Genomic DNA, 27,811 nt, shown 5'->3' on the forward strand with positions numbered 1-27,811 from the left:
GCCCTCTCCTGGGGATTCTGTAGAGCCCCCGAGAAGGGACAGGACCATGTGAGTGAGAGGTAGAAAGAGGCATTATTAACAGAGATCCTAAATGGGCAGGCAGGGCAGGCAATAGACCCAGCTTGATCTCCTCACCCTCCAATCTCTCCCCTCCCAGCTCGATTTTCTCTGTATAAGCAACAAGCCTGCCATTCTTCAGAACCAGCAGAGATTACTACAGCCTGCCTTGCAGAAAATGCTGAGTGGAACGAAGGAGGGAAGAAAAAAAAAAAATCTCCTTTATGCGATTCATACATGGGCATGAGCTACAAACAATTTCGGGCGCTAAAATTAATTTGCTCCCCTGCCAATGAGGAGAGGGCGAGCATCAAGGCAGACTGTGATAACGTACTTAATGTGTACAGCACATATTTATTCATTTTTAGAAAATGTGCAATGCTGCCACCCCTCCTCTCCCATAAAATCTGACCATCCTACTCAGCTTCTATTCTTATCCCTTGCTCATTTGCGTAATTTGAACACTGTAGAATATAGCCAGCCTAAGAATATTTTTTTATAATTACACCCATCACAGGAACTGTCAGTATCTAATGAAGGATAATTTCAGCTATTATAAGAAGCTTAAAAGATCATTTTCATGAATAATTCGTAATATGAATCATTAAATTCAAACAATGTCAGAAATTTCAAAAAAAAAGAGAAAAATAAAAATATTTTAGGTGTCTGAAAGGAACCATCCCTCTCAAGGCAGAATCCAGTTTCTGACATACACAGAGCAGCAAGACACACGGAGCAGATCTTCATGCAAGGGGAGGAAACATGCAAATAGGCTCAGTCACTTTCCACTTTAAGTTTTTCACCAGGTTCCCCAGCCTGAGGATAAAATCCAAGCCTCTCTGCCCATCAGAGAGTGATCCTTGCTCTAACCCCTGCCTGCCTCTCCAGCTTCTATCTTACCTATTCCTTCTTCTAGGAAAGGTAACTTGTCTGAAAATGAATCAAAACTACCAGAATCTGAAGCAGATCCAAGGGGCAGAGAGATAGGGCATCATGGCAAACTGTGCACCTGGATCCAGCCAGACCTGCACCAGAGGAAGTTCTGTGAGATAATACACTTTCTCGTTGGTTTCAGTTGGCATCATTGTTAGCCAACGGGGAAATAAGTTCTTTTACTAAAATAAGGCTGCAGGTCTCAGCAGGCCCAAGGGAAGAGCAGAAACACAGTTTTCGGGGCACATGTAGGTCAAAGTCCACAGAGCACTGAGCAGAGGACAGAGTGGGGGTCGAGGCTGAGCGGGAGGTGGAGATGTGTGTGAACGCTGGGGTCAAGGAGTGGTCAGGATCCACGTATGAGTGACCGGACAACACCTGAGAGAGGACAAACCACCTGCGAGGTGCCTTGCTGACAGGTGTGTCCACACTGCATAGTCGCTCTCTTATGGGAAACACGAAGACCAAAGGACAACTCCCATTGCCAAAGGAAACTGGTCTTTGTCCCACCCTGCAACCATAAAGATATTATATATCAAAGTATGCATGAACTTCCACTAAGAAGTAGAATGTTTATTACTTAAGTAAGGAAGGGAAGGAGGAGGAATGGTCTTGACCAACAGATAAAATATCAAACTTAACTAGTTGACAAGATTCCAGAATATTACCCCTTTCTAGAAAATGATGTTTCTCAGACTACAGGTTGTGTCCCTTTAGCAGGGTGGTGAAAATAATTCAGTGAGTCACAACTGATGTTTGTTAAGGTGGAAAAGAGTAGGATACAAAACATGAGAACATTACAAAACATGAGAATGCTTTGCACACAGTAAAGGTTAAGTATTATTCCAGGAAGGCTGTGTCTCAATTACATACAGACATGAATGTGTGTGCTTCAGAAGCATCTTTCTTACTGTGAGCCAGAGTCAAAAGGGATTAAAAATCACTTTTACAAAAAATGTCAGATCCCAAAAAAAAGGTGTCAGATCAGAGAACATCTGATGACATGACATGCTGGTGTCAAACCAAAACTGATGGGCACAGAACCCATGATTTCCCTCAGCGACGGCACTTCTATAGATCTTTCCCACGTCAATGAAGCCCCCGGGATCTAAGAATAATGTATATGGGGTTTATGAAATGCTGTTCATGATGGCAAAAACCTAGAATCCACCTAAATGCCACCTATAGGGGAAGGATTGAAAAAATCACAGCACAGCCACATAATGAACTGTAACACGCAGAGAGTAAAAAGAATGACTTAGCTCTCATCTGCTGATCTGGAGGAAGACTCATAACTTTTCAGTTTCACCTTGCTACCTGAAAATCAGGCAAAGTAGATCAGATCAGGCATCAGCGAACTTTCTTTAAAAAGGGGATGGATGGTTTTTCAATTGTTCAGGCCATATGTTCTCTGTTGGAGCCACCCAACTCTTCTGTTGTATCGAGAAAGCACCCAGACAACACATACCAAATGAGTGGCTGTGTTCCAATAAAACTTTATTTACAAAAACAGACCACATGCCCTTGGGCCATAGTTTGCTAACCCCTGATAGAGACTGTAATCCCATTCTGGAGGGGAAAAAAATGAAACCGGTGGAACAGGTATACATATGTCTGGTACAGCATAGATTTTCCTCAGTTTATGTACATCAATTAAATCTGGTTGTCTAAAGAGGGGAGCATAAAGGGAGATGAACATCTTTATACATCTCTATAGTGTTGGCTTGTTATAAAGATTATATAGCTCATTTTTAAAATTCCAATAAAATACTCAATTACAAAAACTAAGTATGAAAAATATGCTATGTAGTGACTGCTCTCACTGAAATCAATTCCATTAAGCCAATATTTTTTATCATTGCAAATAACAGAAGAGACTTCAATAACTCGTATTTATTTAGATGACAACTGTCAGACTCTCCAGATAGAAATTATCCAAGGAAAACAGAAAGTGTAACAAAACATGGGAAACCAAGAAAGCACTATGAAGTTCATTCTCTTCTCCCAGTGGGAGACCAAACAGTACAGAAAGAGTAGTTTAAAACTTGATCTCAAAAATCTGGGATCCACTGTTCACTGAGCCAGCTAATTACTATCCATGTCTTACAGATGGTGCAGGTGAGTTCACGCCATCCCAAAATAACATGACAGTTGAGCAGTAAGCCAAAATTCGGCTTAGGTCTGAATTCTAGTTCAGTCGAATTCTCTTGGCACTGACCAACAGCTGATCAACAGGACATATGCCCAGGGTACATCTAATCCTTCACACTTCGAGGGCACCACAGATTCACAGGGGAAACAAGCATGGGGCACAAAGCAATTGGTTACTTTGCTTCTTAAACAAGAGAAGGATGACTCCTGTTTCGCCCACACACAGGGAGAGCTTCAGTGTTGAGTAGAGACCATCTTTCACATCTCACTTCTCCCCATTTCTCCACTGACACTGATCCCGTTATTGCCATTGTCAGCAAAGCCAGCCCTTTGCTCCCACTTGCTCATCAAAAGCAGGGTAGCTATTAATTCAAATGTGTGGCAAAAAAAAAAGGCTAGGCTCCCCTAAGAGCCATTCTTTCTTTCACAGTAAGAAAACAAATTTTTGCTGGATATTTGGACATCTGGCCAGAAAACAAAGAGACTGCTCCCCCAGCATCCCCTGCAGCCAGGTCTGGCCACCGTAAAGGGTCACGAGCCAGCTGCAGAAGAAAGATGAGTGACCTGAAGGACTTCACAAGAGAAACTATCCAAAATGAAACATACAGAAAGGAAACACACACACACACACACACACACACACACAGGCCAGGTTATTGGGCCCAAGGCCACACTGCTGGCCAAGGGCAGGCCCATGGTCTACATCTTCATGCTCGAACACCTCCCAGGATGGGCAGCTTTCATGAATGCTGTCCTGTTCTCCTCTGGGAAAGAGGTAAGAAAGGAGGCAAGACAGCTGGAACCAGCCTGCACACCCACCAAATCCCACTTTGGCACACATGGGACTGGCTGCTGACAGGCATTTGGCATAATTTGCAGTCATGTTACACCACTGCCTGATTTTCCTATTAAAATCCCTACCAATCATTGGTTATTGGTTTTTTAAAATGCCATCAGCTTTCCTTTTAGCCCATAAAATCTATGTGTCAAGTAGTGGGGTAAGGGGTCCCCAAGCTTTTCAGGCAGGATGTGTTTATCCCAAGAGTGCTGACAGAGCAAAGTGCTCTCTGGAAGGATATATTCCAAAGTATTAATAATGCTTGAGTGTTTGTGATTTTCATTTTCTCCCTTTTTGCTCGTCCCTATCTTTTTAAATTCTCTGTAATGAGTATGGTTTCTTTTTTTTTTTTTTTTAAACAGGAAAGGAAACAAACTGTTGTTGAACACGAAAGTGGCTGACGGACTGCTTCTGGGGCGGCCGGGATGAGGTCCGCAGGCGGCCTCTGGCCCACGGGGGCACGTGTGCTGCTTGCCTATTCCAGATCCCTCACTGTACTCAGAAGGAAGCCAAGACCAGAGAAGCCAGGCCTCCAAGCCGTGTCTGCATCGTTCCTGGTTGCCACTCTGCTAATGGCATTATAATGAGGCAAACCAGATGCAAATGAGGGCAGAAGTAATTAAAGGGAGAGCCGAGCTCAGCCTAATTGTCTCCACCTGGAGGAAGGCGGCTTTTTTTTTTTTTTTTTTTTTTTTTTGGAGGGACTGGGCCTCCGAAACATCATGAGGGTTTGCTGGAGCCATGCTATCTGACTGGGAGGAGGAGCTGTGCTGGGCAGAAGGGAGATTCTAGACTGAAGGACAGAAGGTAAAAGGGCGAGCAGGCATCCCACGGAGAGGGGGGGAGGAGGGAGGTGCTTCTTCTGAAATGGGAAGAATGGACATGGAGGCCACAAACCAGTGAAATAACCCCAGACCTAAGAGACGGGCTTTATCTCTTTACAGGATGTCTGTTTTTCTCTTCAGTCCAAGAAAAAAGCAAACATTTAGACAAGTCACTCTCAGCGAGGTAGACGCATCATTACCCACTCAGGCAAAGCAAAATGACCAGTTGCCTGATGAAAACTGTAATTAGAAACTTAAAATGGAGCAGTTGTCATAACCAAAGTGGCATTTAACAAAACAAGCTACCTGTCAGCTTCCAGAAAGGGGAAGAGCCGAACCCTAAAGATGCTGAGTGACAAACTGCGCTGTGAGAATCACAATGCTGAGACAGCCCTAAAAAGGAACAATGACAGCGATGAATGTCTGTCTGGCCGAGGCCTCTAAGGAGGGAGCCGAAGGGCTCCAGGCTCTCCTGTTCTGTTTCAGGGCCTCTGTTTCCTCCCGAACAATAACAAGGAAATGAACAAAAATCATGAATCGATACTTGGTATTTCCAGGCAATTGCTTTTGCAATGATGGAGGACAGGAAAGCATCCTGCAGGGGACAAAATCGGGTTGAGCAAATGAAACATTATCCCTTCCGGAGGTCTCCAGAGAGACATGGGCCACTTCTAGAACCAGAGACTGGATCCTCTCACAGCTGTGACCCTGTGTCTGTGAGGAAGCTCTTCTCGGTAGTGATGGCACTAAGGGGTGGCTTGGGGGTACTTCAGCAATCCCCTCTCCACCCACCCCAGCATAACTTTCATCAGCCTCACCTTCCTCAAAGCCACCTGGTGCAGAGACTGCTGGCTGCCTACCCAATATCGATCCTCCCTCCTTCCTTATGTGCCAATTAAGCAGCCACATTTCTCAGCTTTCCCTGCAATTAGGGGAGGCCCAAGAGCTTTAAGTGGAAGTTATCTGGGAGGAAAGCTCCTTAAAGAAAGCTTATTATCCTTCAAGTTTTAAATCCTTATAGAATTCAGCTGTGAAATGCACGCTCTGCCCTTCCACACTTCTGCTTGTATCTGCCTGAAATACAGATGTGATGGCTGGCACTACCAACCATCATAGAAGAACTATGAGGCAATCATTAAAAAGCCATCTACTGAGGATATTAGAGAAAAAACAAAACAGCAGCCTGAGCTCCCAGCAACTATGATATTATCACACTGGCCCTGGACTAGACTGTTTACTTCTTGAATTGTGTGAGAGAAGCGAAAAACCTCGTGGAAGTCACTGTTGTCTAGGTTTTCTTTCCTATGCAGCCAAATCTGGTTCTGCCTGATATACTAACCCAAATAAACATATAAATTCAATAAAAACAGAGTGCACACTATGCAGATACGGTCGCAAGACAATGCTCCAACCGCCCTTCTCAATAAAACCACCACACCCCTCCTACACTCTTCCCCACACCACTCCAGATGCACAATCATCTGAGTTTCTGCTACTGAACATCCTCTCTTATCAGAATCCATCTCTTATTTCTGGGGACCTGCCCCTCTCCCATTTTCAGTCCAGAATGTGTGAATGGGCCTGCTCCCACCTCACCACCCCCTCTCCAGGAATGGGTCTGTGAGCCTGGCGGGGCCCATCAGAATTCTAACTCCATCCCGCCCACACCCAAATCCCCAGAATTAGTTTAAGCGAGGCATGCCACCCAAGCTAGGACAATCAGAATTAATCCGGAAACATCTGTGTAAAGACACCCTCAACGGTATTTGTAACTTTTAAGTCTTTTTATTAATCCAAAATAAATACGGCAATATATCTGTTAAACCTGGGTGGTGAATACATTGGGTGTTGGGTACATTACCCCCTGGACTGTTCCAGTAAATACTAATTTTAAAATATCAAAGCTTTGGCCACTGTCCCTGGAGTACCTTCCTGGTGCCGGCAGTACTGAGCACTTAGCAAGGGTCAGGTACTGGGGCTACCTGTTCAAATTTTTATTTAAAGGTCAGGAAACTGGATAATCATACAAGTATTATTTTACCAGGATAATGGACCGCAAAGCTTTCAAGGAGGTTTACTCAACATTATCACCATGATTATTCCCCTACTTTCAGAAATTAAGGTCCAGGTGTTCTGCTCATGTGACTTGACGCCCTTCAAAATGCATCTCCAACCTAAAAGAATGTCAACAGTTGCCTGGGACTTTACATATGACATTCCTTTTAAGCTTCAAATAGCACTAGGAAGTCAATGTTATTATCTCTCTCCAAATAAAAACACTGAAGCTCTGAGATTAAAACTTATTCCAAGAATTCGGAGCTGAAAAGTGACAGGACTAAAGGTCAACCTAGATCCCCGCAGCTGGGAACTGCATGCCTGCCTTTTGCCTCCAGGCCCCTTCTCGAGGCAAAGGCTTCTCTCAGCCATGGAAGGAGGAGCCTCCACAGAAGAAGAAAGAAGTGTCCACAGCCCGCCTGGTCTACTCACACCACTGCTACTGAGAAGCAGTGAGTCAGTGGTCTCCCCGAGCTGATGTCCAGATCTGAGCCCCTCATGCTCTGACCTGGTTCCCTATGTGGCTGATGGTACACGACCGGGTTTGGGTCATCTGGGAGGACAGAGGAATAGAGTGGGTTTTCCTCTGGATAAAGTTAAAAGGTAGATTCTAACCAGGCACCTCTCAGTCACCAGTCAGACACCACCTTGGAGGCCCAGAGTGGTGCAGCATATCTTATTACCTAGAATACTCCCGGGAGAATCACCCTAGGCGTGCTGGGGGAGGCAGGCACTCAGCTTACATCCGGTAGGAATTCTGGTTCAGCCACTTTGGAGGTGACTATAATGACTAATTTCTTGGGTCGACGTGATTCAAGGTATCTACTACTGGCCAAGAATCAGGGAGTACTGGCACATTTGTAACATATCGGCCGACCTTGAACTTCATTAATTTGAAAGTGATATCCTCTAAGGTAGTGACTCCAAGTGGAATTTTTTTTTTTTTTTAATTTTCCAGGTGACTCAATATGGAGCCAAGATTGAGAAGCACCGCTCCACGTGGGGGAAGACGGGAGGGTGGTTTATAAGGAAACAAGTGGGGAAGAGCTCTCTCTTTGGCTGAGCTGCTGGGAAGATTAAACCGAGAGCTGCTGGCAGCTTTCTGCCAGGGTAAGAACGCCTGCCTGAAAGTGGAGCCAACACACGGTGGGTGCGGAGCTGGGACACATTGGCTCACGGGAGCCTAGTGTTTGCATCCCTTCCCAACTCCGCATCAGTGACATTGCGCCAACAGCTTGAAATCGGGCACAGTGGGCACACTGACACCACGGAGATCAGTAAGCACTCTAAATCAGGGCCAATTCTTCCCCCAGAGGATCGTTAAACACTCACCTCCAGTATTGTGGGCAGGGGAAGAACCAGAGCTGAGAAATGGGGGGAAACCCTTCTAAATGGTAGTGTTTGAGCCCCTGAATCAAGCCATTCCTGAAGGCAGGAACTCCTGGACTTCCTTTTTGTTTAAAACAGGTTAAATTGGATTTTATGACTCTTGTAATCAAGAGTTCTCTGAATGATGAAACCCTGGAAGAATCAAAGTCATGTGCTAACTATAGTCACAAGGAGCAGAAACCACATGTGACGAGAAGCATCTGCTTGGAGGCACAACCGAAAGAAGCAGTTACGTGGGGTACAGCATGTTACTGGGGCGTCACCAGAGTGAAGCCCCATGGGCTCGCCCACTGCTGGGCTCTCCCCGGCTGCCAGGGGTTTTCCATCACCTAAATGCCCGGAGGCCAGGTCCTAGGATTTCTACTCACGTTACAAGTATCTGTGGAGCACATCCCTTAAGTCAAGCACCGTGCAAGGCACTTTGAACACAGCAGGGGTTAAAAAAAAAAAAAAAAACAGGCAAAGGGTCCCTGCTCCTGGGGATTGTACACCGCAGGGTGGGATGCAGACATTACAGGAAGGGAGTAAACCACCAAGTTTCCATGAGGTACTGACAGAGGTGCTGTGACAAAGACAAAGGAAGCAGTGGCATAAAGAATGGAGGAGAGGACACAGCGTGAGACAGGGCAGGAGGCAGAGGAGACGGCACCTGAACAGAGACCTGCTGACAAGGCAGAATCAGCCATTCAGAGACTGAGGGAGCAGCAGTCCAGCAGGTCAACTAGTGCCAAGGCCCTGAGGTAGGAAGGCCCACGCGGCTGGGGCGGAGGCAGAGAGAGGGAGGGAGAGGTGGTAGGAGATGGGGCCGGTAAGTCAGGGAGAGCCAGATCACACCAAGCACTGAAAGCCACCATCAAAAAGTCTGGACTGTGTTTTCAACAGCAGAGCCATGAGATCTTGTTTAAGTTTGCATTAGGTCCCATGCTCACCCCACTGGAACCAGACACAAACACAGAGTCATGAGCTTGTCTTCCTTGCAACCAAAGAAGCCAGCCTCTAACAAAGACATCGTTGCCTCTGTGCACACAGGGCAAGAACATGAGGCCACCCAAGGGGAGACACTTTGATGTCCCCAGGGCCTGCAGTGACTGAGGCTGCAGGATAAAAGTTCACACTGCTCCACACCCTTGAAACGCAGGCCCCATCCATTGTCACAGAATCAGGCTTCTCAACTGTCCTGCCCCACTTTCCAGGATCCCTGGGGAAACTGAGACCCCTGTGAGGGCACAAAACACATGCAGCTGTGGAACAGGGGGTCACTGGGCATGCCACGTGCCCAGGGAGACCCAACACATGTGAGAGGCTGATGACTTCCTATATACATTTTTTTTTTTTACTTCTTTTGTTTCTTAGAGTAAACTTTTAAAATTGCTCCCAAGCCTCCCTCATCTGTCAAGTTCCTCCCACCATAACTCCTGCCCTCACCACTGATTACTTTTATTGCCACCAGCAGCAGGTCATTGCTTTTCCCTCAATCCCTGAGCCTACGGCAGATTAATTAAATAGAGATGCCGACAAGAGCCCGCAGCCTTAAAATCCATCACTACGGAACAGGACTACGGTGGCCAGGAGAGATGATGACAGCGGAGCGTGCCGAATGAACGGGAGGGTGGGAGGAAGGGCCTCCTGCTGCGGATTTGGAAAGACAGACTCCAGAGAAATAGCAGCTCTTTATGAGGACAGAATGGACTCCGTGTCCCATAAAGAGCTAATAGTTTGCCATGGAGCATATGAGCTATGGAAACGGAATTCAAGCTTGAAAATGGGCAGGGGAGGTCGGTGAATTATTGCTCTTTTTAACAGTACGTTCAGGGCTGGACTGTCGTGTCAGGCATGGCTGGATCCAGGGGCTCGAAGGACATGCTCGGCCCCAAGTTCCTCTCTGCCTCTCAGCTCAGCTCCTCTCTCTGCGTAATGGCCTCATTCCCAGGCTCCACCTGGAGACGAGATAACTACAGTGATGCCGGCCTTCCAGCTCCAGCAGGAAAGAAAGAACTCCTCTTGACAGCCTAGTAGAGCCCTGAGACCCAGCTGGAGCCAGTCGGCTGAGGTCAAGTGCAGGATGGAGGATGGAGCCGCACCTATGTCACAAGGATGACTCTGGGCGAGGACCCTGGTCACAGGAAAACCAGAGCAAGTGGTGCCTGACACCCAGAGGCCACAGACGTCCACCAAGCACAGGCAGGCAGAGGGGTGTGGGGAGGAAACCCAAGCCCGTGACAAGGAATCCCAAGTTCAGCCACCCCTGGCAGGAGAACGTCCTCCTTAGCACAGAAAGCAAGCTCCAATGCACAGGCAGGCGCTCCTCAGGAGAGCCCGGGAGGAGCCCGACCCCGAGCAAGGTTCTGTGCTGCAGCAAAGACCTTCAGAAAAATACTCCCACCCCAGCCACAGGACATTCAGAGAAACCAGACTCCCCAGCTGCACACACAGCCACTGAACAACACAAAAAGTGACACCAAGGGCCCACTAGACAGCAAGGCCACAACCACACAATGTTCGCCTCCGATGTCAAGAGCCGCCTGGTGACAGGAATGACCCACCCTGGCACCAGTGACCCAAGGTGGGGCGGGTGTGGACGGCGACAGGACTCTCCTTGCTTGGCCAAACACACCAGGCACAGACGGGCATGAGGAAGGGGAGGCGGGCTTCCCTGTCCCAGGTGTGGCTGCAAATCAAAGACAACAGCTCTCCTCTAAGGTCCCGAGTTGTCCAAGCTAAAATCAAGGTGTCAGTAGGACTGCATTCTTTCTGGAGGCTCTATGGGAGAACCCATTTCCTTGTCTTTCTAGGTTCTCGAGCAGCCCCCTCTTCCTAGGCTTGTGCCGTCCTCTGTCTTCAAAGTGCATCGCTGCCACCCCTGCTCCTTCTGTCACATCTTCTCCCTCTTGACAGTCCCACCTTTCTAAGGGCCCTTGTGATTACACTGGGGCCACCTGGACAAACGAGGATAATCTCTCCGTGTCACAACCCTTAAGTTAATCAATCAGAAAAGTTGCTCTTCCATGTTAGGTGGTACAGTCACAGATTCTGGAGATCAAGACATGGACATCTTCAGTGGACCAACACTACCACAGCATTTTCTAGATCCCAGACTCTGATCCAAGCATGTTATCTCCATGACATCACTTACTAGCTAATCCTCACCACAACCACCAATGAAGTACATACTACTTTAACACATCCTTGTAGCCCCCCGACTGGGAACAAAGGAACAAGCCTTGGACTGGAATGGTAAACAAGATATAAAAAGCTGCAGACTCAGAGGTGAGAAGGCTGGTTAGCCAATGATGGGTAAGATCCCCAGAGGGGGGCACCCTAAGACAGGCACAGCCGCCTGAGCCCAAGAAGAATATTGTTAAGCAGCTGTTTCTCATACATTCCTACCTTTAAGCTGTAAGGCTCGCTGGTGCCAACACGACCATGATTTACCAAAACAGTCTTCTGACCTTGAGCCAGACGCTGCCTGTTAACCATTTCCCTCATCATTCTTCTTTGCTATATAAGACTGTGTAACTTAATAAAGCTTCAGAGTAGCCATCAGCTCTCTCCACATACGGTGTGTATGTGTACATGGTATCGTGACACCAACAATCCTAATTTTATGATTGTTCAAAGGGGCCATGAGAGGTAAAGTGAGATGGTAAGAATAGTAATAATAATAATAATTATAACATTTGTTGAGGGACTACTACATACCAGACATTATTCTAAGTGCTTTCCGTGTACTAATCCAGCTCATCTTCCCCCAAAACCCTATGAGGAAAGTACTATTACAACTCCCATTTTACAGAAAAAGAAACTGAGGTACAGAAAGGTTACATGGCCTGTAAGTCAGCTGCCCAGGGAGCCCTCAGTGTCTTTACCACAGGAGTTGTTCATTCACTAATGTCCATCGTGACATGTAAGAAGAATGCAGAATGCCTAGTGCTTCCCAAGCCATTCTGGCCGTGACCGCCTTTTTCCTGGGGACATGTACAGGGTCTAGGTTGAAGTGACACCCTTGCAGAAAGGTGCACAGCTACAGGTGAAACAAGCCTTCCTTCCGTTGACGCAGCCTTTCTCCAGATGGGCAGACAGGATGGAGGAGACGCCCGCTCACTAAACAAGACACTTCAGCCAAAGGTAAGCACCCCCCCTTCAGGGCGACCTGAGAAATGTTTCAGTCGAGTCCTGACAGTTAACATGCAGGCAAACCGCACAGGGAGGGAGCATACAGCACCACCTCATTTAGTGGCATCTTGGCCAAGTGATCATTTTTCTATCTACTTGTGCTCTGATCAAGAATATTACTAATTATATCTAAAATATACTCAGTACTCACTCTGTGGTAGGCGTTATGCTAAGATGTCTACATGGATTGCCTCAGGAGGTAGGCGTTGTCAACTAACCCCATTTTATAGGTAAGAAAACCGAGGTACAGAGACATTAAGAAATCTAGCCAGAGCTGGGGTTGGAGGCTGGCTCTGATTCTCTGCACTTTGCTGTTCTGTTGCTCTCACCCCTGGCCTGGCGTGACTTAATCCTGCTGCAGGTTCATTACCTTGCAAATGTCTCAAGACTCTAGACATAAAATTCCCTAAGTACACAAATTGATACAACTATTGCTAATAATCTAGCAAGTAAGTCTTACATGATTATGCACTTAGCAAGACTACAGAGCAGGGTTTTCCATCTAATTAGTCTTCCAGAATTCAAAAAACCAGCACTGCTTTTTTCTAACTCATCTGCACGTGCACTCACCACATGCTGAGTGTCTGCTCTGCCAGCCAGCTGGGCCGATGAGGATGAAAAGCAGCCCCCTCCCCACCTGGGCTCAGTCTGCCCCTCACCTTCAGCTGTTTGGCCTTCTCTTTTCAGCATCTGGACAGCGCCTACATATTTCTTCAGTTGGACTTTGAGCACCTCGTTTTCCCTGCAGGTACAAGAATGTTAGAAAAATATATTTTAAAATTGGCAATTTAGACCTAAGGCAGGAGGAGAATCTGTGTAAAGAAAAATACACAATGTGCATCCTATAAATATTAATAAATTCTCTGTCTTAGAGATCATCACTGGAAAAGACTATGTTAGCAGGGGTACGTTTCCAGAATGCCTTTGAGAACTGTTCCTTCATGATGGAAAGACGCACTAACTGGTTCCAGTGCTCACAAATTCAGGATGCTGACATGTGTTCTGCTCAGGTTATCTGAATCCAACAATCTGTTAGGTGCCCGTTCTTTGTCAGGTACTCTGTAATACATAGTTCCATTTAGAGGAGCACATACTCAGTACTGTGTACTTGGGGAACATTCAGGTATCTTTGTTAACTACAAGTATAAACATTTACTATTTTCCAGGCATCACATGAAGTCTTCCAAGTCATTTAATCCTTCCAAGATATATACTATCACAACACCCATTTTACAGATGAGGAAACAGGCAGAAAGAGGAGAAGCAGCTGACCAAGTCCACACCCACCCCCATGTGAGCCTGTAGCATGGAACACGGAACTCAGGCAATGCAAGACCCCCCCTCTACTAAAGTCACTCCCCAGGTACACTGGCTGAGAAACAGGACACGAGGATCAGGAGAGAAAACTACCATTTGTCGAGTATTTAGCACACAGGTCAGGCTTTACATACGTGTCCTCCCTGACACAAGCATGCACCCATTCATCCATTCTTAATTCAGTGGAAGCATGTTCATGAAAAAGGTCACATGGCCAAGGCCAAGGTCATAAGTAAGGCACACTGCCAAGATACAAACCCAGGTCTCTCTGCCTCCAAAGCCAGAAGAGCTTTCTTCTGTCTCTTTTGGAATGTGGAACTGGCTTCTCACTGGCTACCCCGGAGAGAGGTGCCTCTTGCACATTTTCTGTTTCTGCTCCTCCCTCAACAAGGTCTTGAATCTGAGTGCTCTTAAACATGCTGGAGTACTTCCTCACGATGAAAAGTGCTTCAAGATTGAGTGTCTTTTATGATTATAAAAAATAGAACACTCATTGCAAAATAATCAGAACACATTTAAGAAGAAATGTTAAAAAAAAAATCAGCTAAAAGCTCAACACCTTGAAATAAACCCCACTAAATTTTTATACCTGTAACTGAAAAATTGTGCTCTACACTGGAAACTGACACAACATTGTAAACTGACTATAACTCAATTTAAAAAAAAAGAATAAAAAAATGAAAGATATTAATTAATTAATTAAACAATTTAGAGAGCTGATGCCATTTTAAAAACATAAAAAAATTTTTTATATCCATCTTACCATTTCCCTCCAGGCATGCACACACATACACACACACACACACCCCTGAATGTAATTATTCACAGATAAAACACCTTCCACACTCCCTTAAATTTTTTCATTTGGAATCATTTTTTCCATTGTCTACTGTTCCACTCACACCTTCCCCTTGGCAACCAGTGTTAAAAACCTGGTACACACATTGCATGCCTCCCCCCATGCTCATGTAGTCACTACAAACCCAATGCACTATATAGAGTTTACTTTGCAAAACTTGATCTATTTGTGGATGGAAATGCCATTCCTTGGTATGAATATGCCACGTATTTGCTCAGGGGAAAACTTGGGACTGCCCATCCCTGGTTGTGTCTGTCTGTTTTCAGTGCGTCTGGCTGTATCCCAGCCCACAGAGACAGCACTCTGCTGGTATTTTGCTTTCCTGCGCTGTATTTTGGCAGAAGGAATGTCAGTACCAACTGCAGACACTACCATATACTTAGGTGTCGCCTGAGAACTCTACCTCCATCTCAGAAGCTTGAGAGAACATAAAACATGATGGAGGCCCTTAATTATCGCCTTCCTCCTAGACACCCTGTCACGGATGCTTCTATAGGCAGCGGCAACTTCTCTGTCTGTAACACGAAGAGCGAACTTCTGAAGCTAAACAACTAACAAGCCTTGAAAAGGTCTGTAGGAGGGAAAATCCTCCCTGATAGACATGGTTCGTTCAGCTTGTTTTCCTGGGTTCCCTTGCACGAATCTTGTCATTCACCTCACCCTACTCTTCAGCCCCGCGTGTGAATTCCAGGCACGTATTATCTTAAAACGAGGGGAAGAAAGCAATTGATGTGCATATCTATTTGGCAGAATTTAACAACAGTCCACGCAGAGTGCTGTCCAAGAGGCAGGTTCATTAAGGCTGACGGACAGGTGAGCCACGTCGACCTCTGGCTGCCACGCTCGGCTGCCCTGTTCATCTTCATCTCTGCAGCCAGCACTACCATGTCCAAGCGGCTGCTTTTCTTCTGGTTTGGATCAATCCTGTAATAGCATCCTAAGACTACCTAAATATCAGACCTAACATTTTAATACAGATCCAACTCCCATCAAAACGATGGGAATTTGTGGAGACTGTATCATGGATAGAAACCTTCGGGAACCATAAATTCATCCCAGCCAACTTTGTACCAATGAACTTGTTTGCCTTTTGTGGGAAATAAACACTTTCAGGTCAGTGGAACTGCTTCTGAATGAAGCTTGAACACCTGGAAGGGACGCTGACCTCCCCAAAGAGGCAACTGGCCCCTGACCCCAGGGAAGATGAAGTCCTTTTTAAGTCTCATTTTGAAGTAATTATAGATTCAGAAACTTGTAAAGATATTACCGAGAATTCTTGTATACCCTGCCCAGTCTTCCCCAGCGGTTACGTCTTCCCTAACTACAATGCGACAGTAAAACCAGGACTCCCACACGGGCACCCTGTGTGTGTAGTTCTATCCAGCCCCGTATTTAAACGATGCTCATAACAATCTGAGGGTGGGATACAGACTCAAAGGACCACAGCAGTCAGACAGATGAGGCCTGGGGGTAACGCAAAGGAGGCATAAGACAAGAGGGTCCGGGGGCAGGAGCTGTAGCAAACTGGAAAGTTCTTGTCCCACCAAAAGGTTATTTGAAAAAAAAAAAAAACAAAAAAAAACCTAGCATTTTAATGGCCCAAGAAAATAACTCCCAGGCTCTGAACAAGTAGTTTGCAACTAGCCAACAGAACTTTAATTTGTAAACAGAGGAACCACATAGAATGTATCATTCCTGATTATCAAATAAAAATGTCGTTTTATTTGCCACCTCATGAGACAATGGAATGGATCGATTAACGAAGAGCACCCTAACTATAAAAGGCCGCAGAAACTACCCACGTGTGAAAGAGGCCGAGACCGTGGTTGAGGCTCATCCCAACAGGGGCCTTCAACCCAGCACAAATCCCACCACAGGCACCCGTCAGCCTGTGCAGGCGCGAGGCAAGGGGAGCGAAAAAGACCAAGCCTGACCAGGGCCCCGAGGCACCAGCACCCACTGCGGGCCCAGGAGTCGGGCTTCCAAGCCTGGGTGCCTGTCCTCTGCGTGTGCATGCACGCACGTGAGCATACACGTGTGTGGGGACTGAGAGCCACAGAGCCCAGAGGGCCACACACACAGGTGCTATTAACCAGAACTCATCTCCGAGCAGAGTCGCATGGCTTCGACTTCTACCTTTTTTTGGTTGCCGTTGTTCAGCTATGTTCTCTCATTGTCTGTGACAAAATAATGTTTGAAACCCAAAATAATGTTCGAGAACCTTGCATTGCCTAGTCTCTTAAAATTTTACACTTAAAGAAATGCTAAGAGCGATGATGAAGTGGCTGTGGGGCAGGGGCCCCCTTTACTGTCTGCAGGCTGTGGAGAGGCGCCGCCCCACCTCCACCCCATCCACACTGGCGGAGGTGAGAAAGCGAGCCTGTGAGGGCGAGACCGCTGAAGGAAGCAGCACAGATGGCTGCAGCCCTGGTAGCTGGATCTGAGGGCAACTCTCTCCTCCAGTTCATGGGAGTTCCCCCTCTCTGGACCTCCGGTGCACACAGCTCAACTGGAGATCGCCCAAAGACACCTGGCTCTTTTTGCAACCCACAGAGTATTTTAATCAAATCCTAACACTCTATCTGGAAAACCGCCTAGATAGGTGAGGCAGGGGGCACTTTGCTGACAAGGAACTGTCAGCACTCAGACCTTCTAATGAGATGGGCTGCTCGGGGGTCCTGAGGGTTCGACCAGCTTCTCCGCCTTCGCCTCGAGCACAGTTACTGGTGCGGCCAGTGTACTTCTCTCCTTCTGTGACCAGCCGGCGACCCATCTGTCAACGACTGGGCTCTCCTCTCCCCGAGGACTGAGTCTCTCAGCTGCAGTTTTCTACAATCTGCCTGGAACGAGGAGAGGGTGGGGGTGCCCCCAGCGATTACCCCACAAGGGTGAGGATGACAAAGCCACCAGACGAGGAGGCACAGGGTGGGGGCTCGGTCAGGCAGACTCTTTATTTCATGGCCCAGGCAACTGCAGTGGGAATCCAGCCCCGCTCAGGAAGGTAAACTTGTAGAACCCTCCCCTCTCCACTGCCTCTTTAGTTAACTGTCCAGTTCTTTCTACTCCTGGAGGGTGGTGGGATCCAACTACTGCACAGCAACCCAAATAGAATCTCCCGAATGTGGCTCATCCCTGAGGCCCTTGGAGGGGTTCACCAATAACACCTGGGCATTTCCTCTGGTATGTTTCTTAAAAACCAATTTTCCACTTATGACAGTGATACAATGGGTCCTCTGGAAAGCAATTTAAAGGTTTTTCAAAAGTGGATTGAAAGACAAATATTACGGAATGAATGACACGGGTGACACAGAGGCGTGACAGAAACCATGAAGGTGGTGCACAGTGACAGATTTGAGGAAGAGAACCTTTGCTTTAGATAAAACAAGGGTATAAGGAGAACAGCTTTCCTTAAAGTGTGCTTCCCGAACTGCATTTCCGGGGATGGCAAAGGGCTGAGAGGAAGGGATGGGAGGTCAGAGGTAAGTATGTTTAGGAAAAGATGAAGCTAAGCACTATTAGGAACATTCTCCCTCCCTCCCCCTCCTCCCCAGGGCTTCTCAGAGCTGTCAATATATTTAACCTCACTGACCACCTATTAATTCCTCAAACCTTACCATTTGTGAAACGCTGCGTTTTCACACTGGGCACAACCCTCTAAGAGGGGCAGAGAAATCTCAATGGGAAAAAAACCATATCTCTGTCAGAACAGCGCTGCCCACGTGGACTGTGGCAGGGATGGGCATCCGAGACGTGTACGCCTCCCTGAAGACCGTCCATGAGACTTAAGTGAGAAGCAGCTCAGCGCCAAGACCCCCTAGGGGTAAAGCCTGCTCCTCATTCAAAAGCGTCCTACGCGTTTAATAGGAAATACGCTTTTCTGCCCACAAGAGTGTTGGCCTCCGAGTGGGCACTGAACGATCAAGGTGTTGCAGACATGCTCCCGTGCCATTTGCAGAGCAGCTCCGCAAGAGGGGTTATTATCATCTCCGTCTTTCATTCCTCTCATTTTACAGATGAAGGAACTGAGGCTCAGAGGGCTCAGTGGCCTATCAAAAAATTCACACAGCTAGTACAAGGCAGGGCCACACCTCTAAGCATCTCCAAGTTTATGTCCTTCTCTCGGTCACATACTTGGTCTCAGTGGATTATTAACAATGCGTCACGAGGTTCATTCTACTACACCCATTTTGCAGATGGGAAAGCTGAGCCCCAGAGGGTCAAACAATATATACCCACCTGGGATTCAAACCCCTGTCCTTTAACTCCACAGTCTCTCGGTTCATATAAATTTAGGGAAATAAATTAACTGTACAAAGTTGAAAACATGAACCTTTGGAAGAGTCCACTGGAAAATGAGGGCTGATGAGCATGGGTCTGCAGAATCTCCTGGGTAGACTGCTGTGCAAACATGAACAGGATTCTCCTCACCAGCCAGCCTGGTTCAGAGGTTAAGGAACTTCCCTAGGGTCACACAGCTCAAGCCTCTAGCTCCCCATCAGCAGACATCTCACAAATAGAAGCACTTGGTCCGAGCCAAGCTTTGGCCAAACGTGAATCAAAAGCCTCAAGAACTGTCTACTTTTTGATCCAACAACTCCATTTCTAGGAAACTATGCTCAGGAAACAAGAAGGAGCAGAAGTCTCAAAACATACACGAGGACATTGTGAATATTATCAGAAAGAAACCGGTTACAAATTAAATGTCTGACATTAGAGGAGTGAAAAGATAAATTACAGTGTATCCACTGTAACAGGACACTACGAGGCTGCTGAAGCTGTGATGAACGTGTGTTTATTAACGTGGAGGAACATTTACAATATACCATTATGTGATGGCAGCAGAGTTACACAGAGTATTTTACAGAACATATTTACTATAACCCCTCAGATATATTTATTGGTATATATTTGCTTTAGAAATATATACACCACAACGTTAACAGTGCTTATTTATGAATGATGAAATCAGGAGAAAAACAATTTTTATATGCCATCAACGTGCTTTACCAGCACACTAGGAAAAGTAACATATGAAAAGTAAGGTCAGACCTACAAAAAACAAAAGCAACTCTACAGCTAACACCATATTTAGTGGTGAGAGACTGAATAGTTTCCCCATAGGACTGAGGACAAGGTAAGAAGTCTCTCTCAGTACTCCTATTCAGCACAGTCCTCGAGGTTCTAACAAGTGAAATGAGGTTTTTAAAGAAGAGCATGCAGTTTGGAAGGAAAAAACTAAAACTGCCCCCACTGCCAGATGACATGATTTTCTGCATAGAAAATCCCAAGAATCTACAAAAAAGCTCCTCAAACTAATGTGAGTTTTTCAAGGTCAAATACAAAACTTAATTGTATTTCTATATATTAGCAATGAACAATTAGAAAGCAGTATTATAAAAAGAATCATTCAGCACAGTGACAAAAGCTGAAAAACACAGGTATAACTCCAGCAAAACATGTCCAGGATCTGCATGCTGAAAACTACAAAACACTGACGCAAGAAATCAAAACCCAACTACAAGATGTAAATATCAGCCTGTAAGACTCAATTAACAAACTATTCTATAGATTGACTACAAGTCCAATAAAAATCCCAGCAAGATATTTTATACATATACACTAGCTGATTCTAAAATTCACACAGCAAGGCAAAGAAGCTAGAGTAGCCAAAATCATTTTCAAATAAAAGCAAAATCTAAAGGACTCACATTACCGAATTTTAAGACTCTCTATAAAGCTACGATAATCAAGGAATATAGTACGGGTAAATGACAGACCAATAGAACAAAGTGCAGAAATAAAATCACACAAATACGGCCCAGTAATTTCTGACCAAAGTACAAAGGCACTTCAGGAAAAATGATGGTCTTTTCAACAGATGCTTTGGGAACAGCTGGACATTCATATGCAAAAATAAATAAATTTCAAGTAACACCTCATACCTTATACAAGTGTTAATTCAAACTCCACGACAGATAAATATAAGACATAAAGCAATAAAACTTGAGAAAGTCTTCATGCCTCACCTGGGATTAGGCAAGGAGTTCTTAAATTTAACACCAAAAGCATAAGCCGTAATATTACAAAATGTTAAACTGCTCTCTGAAAGACATCGTTAACTGTATGAAAAGACAAGCTACAGACTGGGAGAAAATATTTACAAATCAGATAAATAATAAAGGACTTTATCCAAAATAAAAAAAAGCACGCTCAAAACTAAAACAAAACAAAAACAAAACAGAAACAAAACAAAAACAAAAAACCTGACCAATAAAAAAAAAGGAGGAAGGGCAAAAGATTTGAACAGGCAACTCACCAAACAAGACAGACAGTAAATAAACACATGAAAAGATGCCAATCATCATTAGCCATTAGGGAAATACAAATCAAAATCAGCGAGTTAACACTACAAACCTATTAAAATAGCTTCAAAGATTTTTAATGACAATATAAGTACAGGGGAGAATGTGGAGCAACTGAAGCTCTCTTCCGTTGCTGGCAAGAATGCACAATAGTTTGGTGACTCTGGAAAACAATGCAGTAGGTTTCTATGAAGTTAAACAGACGCTAGTCATATGACCAAGAAACTCACTTCTGAGTACTTTTCCTAGAGAAATGAAAATTTACTGTTCACACAAAAATCTCTACATCAATGTTTATAGCAGCATTATTCATAATCACCAAAAACTGGAGACAATTTAGATGCCCTTCAATGGGTAAATGGTTAAACCGTGGTCCATCCATACAAAGGAATACTGCTCTTCAATAAAACGAAATGCAATATTGACAGATACAAGGACTTGGATAAATCTCACAAACATGACGCTAAATTAAAGAGATGAATCCCAAAAGGCTATACGCATGAGCTTATGTATATGACATTCTAGGAAAGGTAACACTACAGGGGAGGCGGACAGATGAGTCCAACCACAAAGGGGAGGTAGGAGAGGATTTTTGGAGATGATGAAACTGTTCCATATCCTGAGTGTGGTACATTTAATCTATGCAGATCTTAAAACTCATGCAACTGTACATCTTTAAAAAATGAATTTTACTGTATGTACATTAAAACCAAAAAAACTGAGTTAATAAGAAAGAGTATGAGAAAGGAGAAATAAATTAAATAAATACACAAGTAAGAAATTAATAACCTTTTAATCTGGTCCTGTGACAAGTCAACTAAGAAATTAAAAAGACTGATCATCTTGCAAATAAAGAAAAGAAAAGAAAGGAGAAGGTGGGCCACATTCATCACTGTTCCTGCCTAGAAGACAGCCCAGGAGGCACCTGTCACTGACCGGGGTCTGTAATCCAGGCACTGGGGGAAGACACTGTACAGCTACAGGTGTGCTGACTGCCGAAAGGGGGCAGGAGAATAAGAACAGGAACACAGTCAGCTTCCGACACAGCAAATTTGTTTTTACTCTTTTCTCTCTCTTACTATCTTAACTGTGATTAAATATACATAACATAAAACTTACTATCTTGACCATTTTTAAGTGTACAGCTCAGTGGCATTAACTACCTTCACTCTGTGATGCAACCACGACCACCATCCAGAACTTCATCTTGCAAAGCTGAAACTCTACTCACAAAACAACCACCCTCCATTCCCACCCCAACCCCCCGCCAGCCCCTGGCAACCACCCATTCTGCTTTCTGTCCCTGTGAATAATGTCCCTTTACTTTTAAGAAAGATGATTTAAGCAAATGTTACTGCCAACAGTGGTGCAGCTTTGCACGTGGCTTTGAAGAAAGGGGATGCCAATTCAAAACTCGGTTTGAAACGTGACTCAGTGAGCAGTAAACAAGCATCATTTCAGGACATCTCAACAGAAGGAGGCCAGTCAAGCCCGGCTTGCTCCAGCTTCTGTCACACACGCCACAGCACTTGCGCGCGACTTCAGTGCATTGAGAATTGCTGGATGCAACGGAAGCTTGAAAGTTCCTTTCCAAGATCCTGACTTAACCAGAATCAAAGACCAGCTTATGTTCAATTCTAGATTCAACTATTTTATTACCTTTTAATTCTTAGAAAATTGTCCGCTCACATCCAGAGCATAAGCTACTTTAAAATCCACAGAGAAAAAAGCAGGGTGTAAATATGGCTGGACAACTGGGTTTAACCTCTACTGAATGCTGCACTAGTTTAACCACATCAACCTATCCACTCTCCGGAGCCAGACAGGGGGTAGAGTGTTTGCTACAAAAAGGGATCAATTAAATCTTATTCATCCTGCAGGTATTTACTGAGTGCCAGGCATTGACTGAGGGGCTGGAAATGCATCAACAAACAATAAGGAATATACAAATATGTCAAACTGAATCACTAGAAATTCACACCCTGTATATCAACTATATACTTCAATTTTTTTAAAAAAAAGGACAAAATCCCCTGAACTTTTGGAGCTTCACTTATTTTCCCAATTTTCTAAGCTTAATTTTATTTTTCTGTTTGAACAGGCACAGGCTGTAACCCTTGGAAAGTAAAGTAAAAGAAAAAAATAAAGTATAGTAAAATTTTTTCCACCCTTGCATCAGACCATCCCAGAGAGGTTAACTCAACTCTGGGTTCTTGGTGGTCTTTAACCAGCTTTCCCATCATATGCTGATTTAACTTTCGATGATGGACATTTAAAGATACACAGGAAAGCGGACCGACCAGTACAGTGACCCTCCATGTGCCCACCCCCAGGTCTCCAACTTACAGCCAGTCTTGTTTCTTTTTAAGCCCTACCTACCCATAACCCACATAACTCATTTTGAAGTCAATCTCAGACACATAGTATCATCCATAAAAACGTCAGGATTTACCTCTCAAAGTCAAGGAGTCCTCATTTAAACCTAATCCCAAAACCAGCATCACATCTAAAAAAGTACCCAAATATCCACTGCTCCCAGTCGCTCCAGGTTTTTTAGCAGTGAGTTCAGTCAGTATTGGACTTACATTTTCCTGGGCTTTTACTATAAAAGACTGTATCTTTTATACACATAAAGCCAAAGAGGAAGCAGGGTACCTGGCTCTACAGTTATCCAGTTCTGGGTCCAAATACCAGTTCTGTCCTGCCCAGCTGTGGGCCGACAGTTCTATGGCTTTTCTGAGCCCAGGATTCCTCAGCTCCCAAGAAGGAGGGGAGGAGGTGAGCCTTGCAGGATTGAGATGATTAGTGATAATGGGTAGAAAGTATATGAGTCAGTGCCCAACACCCAGAGGCACTCACTAACGGTAACTCCTCTTTTTCTCTAGGAATATGCGTTAGATTCGAATCACATAAAACCTGGGTTCCTGACAAGGGCTGTGCTTTAAAATAAACAGTGTGCTTCTCCCAGGATGCACGAAAATGGACTGTGCTCTCACAACCAGCACGTGTTACCCTATGGGAGGCTTTACCAGCAAGGTCATCAAAAAGCATCTACTGAACAAGAGCTGGGTGCAGGAGGGTGCAGGAAACAGACAAGGACCCTGCCCTCCCGGGGTTCACCATCTAGTGGTGAAGAGAAGATCAAGCCTGGCAACCATGATGCAGAGCAGAAAAGCCAACTGGAGGCGGCAGCACAGAAATCAGAAACATCCAGAACCAGGCAAGCCTGCGTCAGCTGTCAGCTCCAGGTCTTACCAGCATTTTGACATCAGCACAGCGGGGCGGGGGGGGGGGGGGGAGGAAGAGGAGTGGGAGTGGTGATGGGAGTGGTGACGGCAGTAACAGTGCGAGTGGAGGGGCAGAAGCACCATCGGAACCCTTACGCGGTGCTCACCCGGCATCAAGCACCGCTCTGAACACTTCTGTGGTAGGCAATCTCTAAAACGTCCCCTAGTGATGCCAGTCGTCACAACTATGTGTTAATGTCCACCGCCTCACGTGAGTTTGAATTGGTCTTACTCACTTCTAACAGCCGAAGTGATGGGCTGTCCCTTCTGGGATCAGTTATAAAAAGACTATGACATCCACCTCGGATGCCCTCTGGCTTGTGCTTGTGCTCCCTCCCTCCCTCCCTCTGCTCACCAGCTGCCCTGTCTTGAGGACACCTGGGCAGGCTATGTGAGGCCCACATGGTGAGGGATGAGGTCTGCCAGCAGCCACTTGAATCAACTTAGAAGCAGATTTTCCAAGCCCAGGAGAGCCTTGGGCTCTACCCAACATCCTGCCTGCAACCTCATGAGGCCTTGAACCAGTCAAGGAACAGGCTTCAGATAAGAGGTATCAGCTAAGCTGTGTCCAGATTCTATAAGATAGGTAACTGTAAGGTAATAAATGTGTTGTTTTAATCTGCTAAATTTTGGAGTCATCTGTTACACAGCTGATAACAAATACAGCTACACATGCATTCATTCATTTCATCCTTACAATTATTCTAGAGGTACTTTGATCCTCACTTTCAGGCCAAGGAACAGAGAGGTGAGAACGACAAAGAGGAGCAACAACATGCTGAAGGCAGTTCACTTCTCCGACCCTCGAGTCCCTCATCTGTCCCAGTGCAAGTCCTGCAGTCTGAGTAATTCCACGTCCAGCCAAATGTGTGCAAGGTGGACGTACGTCTCTGCAGCTCCGTCTACTCACCTCAACAGTGCAAGAAGACTGAGGGCCTCACAGGATTGCTGCAGAAAGTATGTAATTTATTCAACAGTGGCTTTCCAGAAACCTGCTACGTACCAGGTATTGTTTAGACAACAGAAATGGAGGGCATAACCAGAAAGACCAAGTCTCTATACTCACAGAAGTGACATTCACATGGAGAGGCTGTCAGACCAGTCCAGGAACAGGCTTCAGATAACAATGAGGACTACAAAAGCTCAAGTCTCACCTGTTAGAACAGCTAAAATCCAGACACTGACAACACCAAATGCTGGCGAGACTGTGGAGCAACAGGAGCTCTCAGTTACTGCTGGTGGGAACGGCAAATGGTAGAGCCACTTTGGAAGACAGTCTGACAGCTTCTTACAAAACTAAACACACTCGTCCCATGTGATCCAGAAGTCATGCTCCTTGGTGTTTACCCAAAGGAGCTGAGAACCTATGTCCCCACAAAACCTTGCACACAGCATTTAGTAGTTTTATTCAAAACTGCCAAAACTTGGAAGCAATCAAGATGCCCTCTGATAGATGAATGAATAAACAAACTGTGGTACATCCAGACAATGGAGTATTATTCAGTGATGGAAAGGAACAAGCTACCAAGTTATGAAAAGACACAGATGCAACTGAAATGCATGTTGCTAAGTGAAAGCCAATTTGAAAAGGTTACAAACTTGACGATCCCAACTAGATGACATTCTGGAAAAGGCAAAACTATGGAGAGAGTAAAAAAATCAGTCATTGCTGGGGGTTAGGAAGGAGGGATGAACAAGGGGAGAACAGAAGACTTTCAGAGAAATAAAATTAATCCGCATGATACTGTAATGGTGGACACATGTCATTATACATTTGTCCAAACCCAGAGTGCACACCCTAATGTAAGAGTGAACCCTAATGTAGACATGGACTTTGGTTAATAATAATGCATCCATGTTGGTTCGTCAGTTGTAACAAACGTACTACACCAACGCAAGATGTTAGTAACAATGGAAATTGGTGAAGAGGGCAGTGATGTACATGGGAACTCTCTCTGGACTTTCTGTTCATGTTCCTGCAAATCTAAAACTGCTCCCCAAAAGCCTACTAACTTAAAAATAAATAAATAAAGCAAGGGAAAGGGACACAGAGTACAGGGTATTTTAGACAGTCATCTGAGAAGGGCTTTCTGAAAGGTGACAAAGAGTTAAGACCCAAAGGAAGTGGACTGTGTACAAGTCGGGGAAGGTCTTGCAAAAATGCAGATTCTGACTCAGCGTGTCCAGGTAGAGCCTGAGACGACATTTCTACAAAGCCTGCTGCCGGATGCCGGTATCACTGGACCTTGGACCACACTTGGAGCAGTGAGGCTCAGGGCAGAGGAACAAGCCAAGGAAGAGCCCCACAGCCAGTGTCCGGCCTGCTTCTGGAAGCCAAGGAGCTGGAGCAGGTGAGGAATCATGAGGGACCCCAAAGTGTGAACTTTCTTCTAAGCCCGAAGGGCAGCCAATAAAAGGTGTTAAGCAGGGAAATGGCATGCTGTGTGGGGAAAACAAAGAGTGGGGTGAAAAGAGGACAGGTGTCAGACCAGAAGGATGCTACTGTGATCATCCATCCAGGCAAGAAATGACGATGGCCAGGACCAGGAGGACTGGGGTGGTGGCAGTGGAGACAGAGAGACATATTCAGATACTCATCTCTAGAAAGCCCGGCCAGATCCCACCCCCCGCCCCACAGACGCCTGCCTGTTGGCCGCCCTGCAGTTTTCTTTAAAAGCATCAAGAAAGGAAGCAAATCACAGAGGAGGTAGCAAGTACCTCTCAAACAGTTTCCAATGACTACAATAATTAATGTTTGTAAGTCAAAGCAATTATGCCTGCCCCAATGTCAGAACAAACAACCGGCAACCCCAGACAGCACCACTCAAAGGGTAATTACTCAAAACAAAACCGATGCATCTGCTAAGTGCTTTTGGTAATTCTCAGGCATCAAAACATCCCAGTAAAACGCACCTACAGGAATTCGCTGGCACGAGGTCTGATGGATACCAAGTGGGCACTAACCGTAACCACAGCTGACTACTAGAAGAACGTGGCTAAGTGGCCAAGCTACCAGAAGACGACTATCCCAAGCAGCCACCAACAAAAGACAGGAGGGAGGCACAAATCCCCCGGCTCCGTGGTGTTCGCAGTCTCCCAAACTCACTGCAGATAACACGCAGTCTCTAGCTGAAGTCATTTTTCCAAAACTGTGTGTGTTCCCCTGTTAGCGTCCCCAAAGCCCCAACTCCAGCCCTGCCACTTTTGAGGCATTAGCATCTCTCAGGCCTGTTGTTAAAATGAGCACAGGTATTTTTACATTGTCTTTTACAGGACACTTCTGCATTCACACCCTCTTTAACCTTCTCCATGACTGGAAGCTAACACCTGTCCATCACTTACCGGGGAGGAGGGGCAGGAGTGGGTGAGGCAGGTTTTCCACCATCTACAGCTACAGACACCCACAGGGAGACTCTCCTAGCAGTGACAAGGGGCAGGGCTAGGACTCAAAGCTGGGTGGTATGTCTCTGGAGTCAGAACCTGACCACTCCTCTGACTGCCTTTGTGAAACGGTCAACAATCAAAAGAGGTTTGGAGCAATAAAACCCTGCCAACCAGCATCCAGG

The 27,811-nt window shown here is 45.6% G+C and overlaps 1 protein-coding gene across 3 annotated transcripts in view; it reads right to left on the reverse strand.

Annotated features, from left to right (window-relative positions):
• Positions 1–27,811, reverse strand: part of SNX29 (sorting nexin 29) — a 587,367-nt gene that overhangs the window by 285,240 nt on the left and 274,316 nt on the right. For all 3 annotated transcript variants that reach the window (XM_032460769.1, XM_006190981.3, XM_032460771.1), the window contains one exon: positions 13,080–13,162. In XM_032460769.1, the coding sequence (XP_032316660.1) occupies positions 13,080–13,162 (83 nt within the window). The remainder of the gene's footprint in view (positions 1–13,079; positions 13,163–27,811) is intronic.

The sequence above is a fragment of the Camelus ferus genome, chromosome 18 (genome assembly GCF_009834535.1).
Source record: "Camelus ferus isolate YT-003-E chromosome 18, BCGSAC_Cfer_1.0, whole genome shotgun sequence".
In the NCBI taxonomy this organism is placed as follows: Eukaryota; Metazoa; Chordata; class Mammalia; order Artiodactyla; family Camelidae; genus Camelus; species Camelus ferus.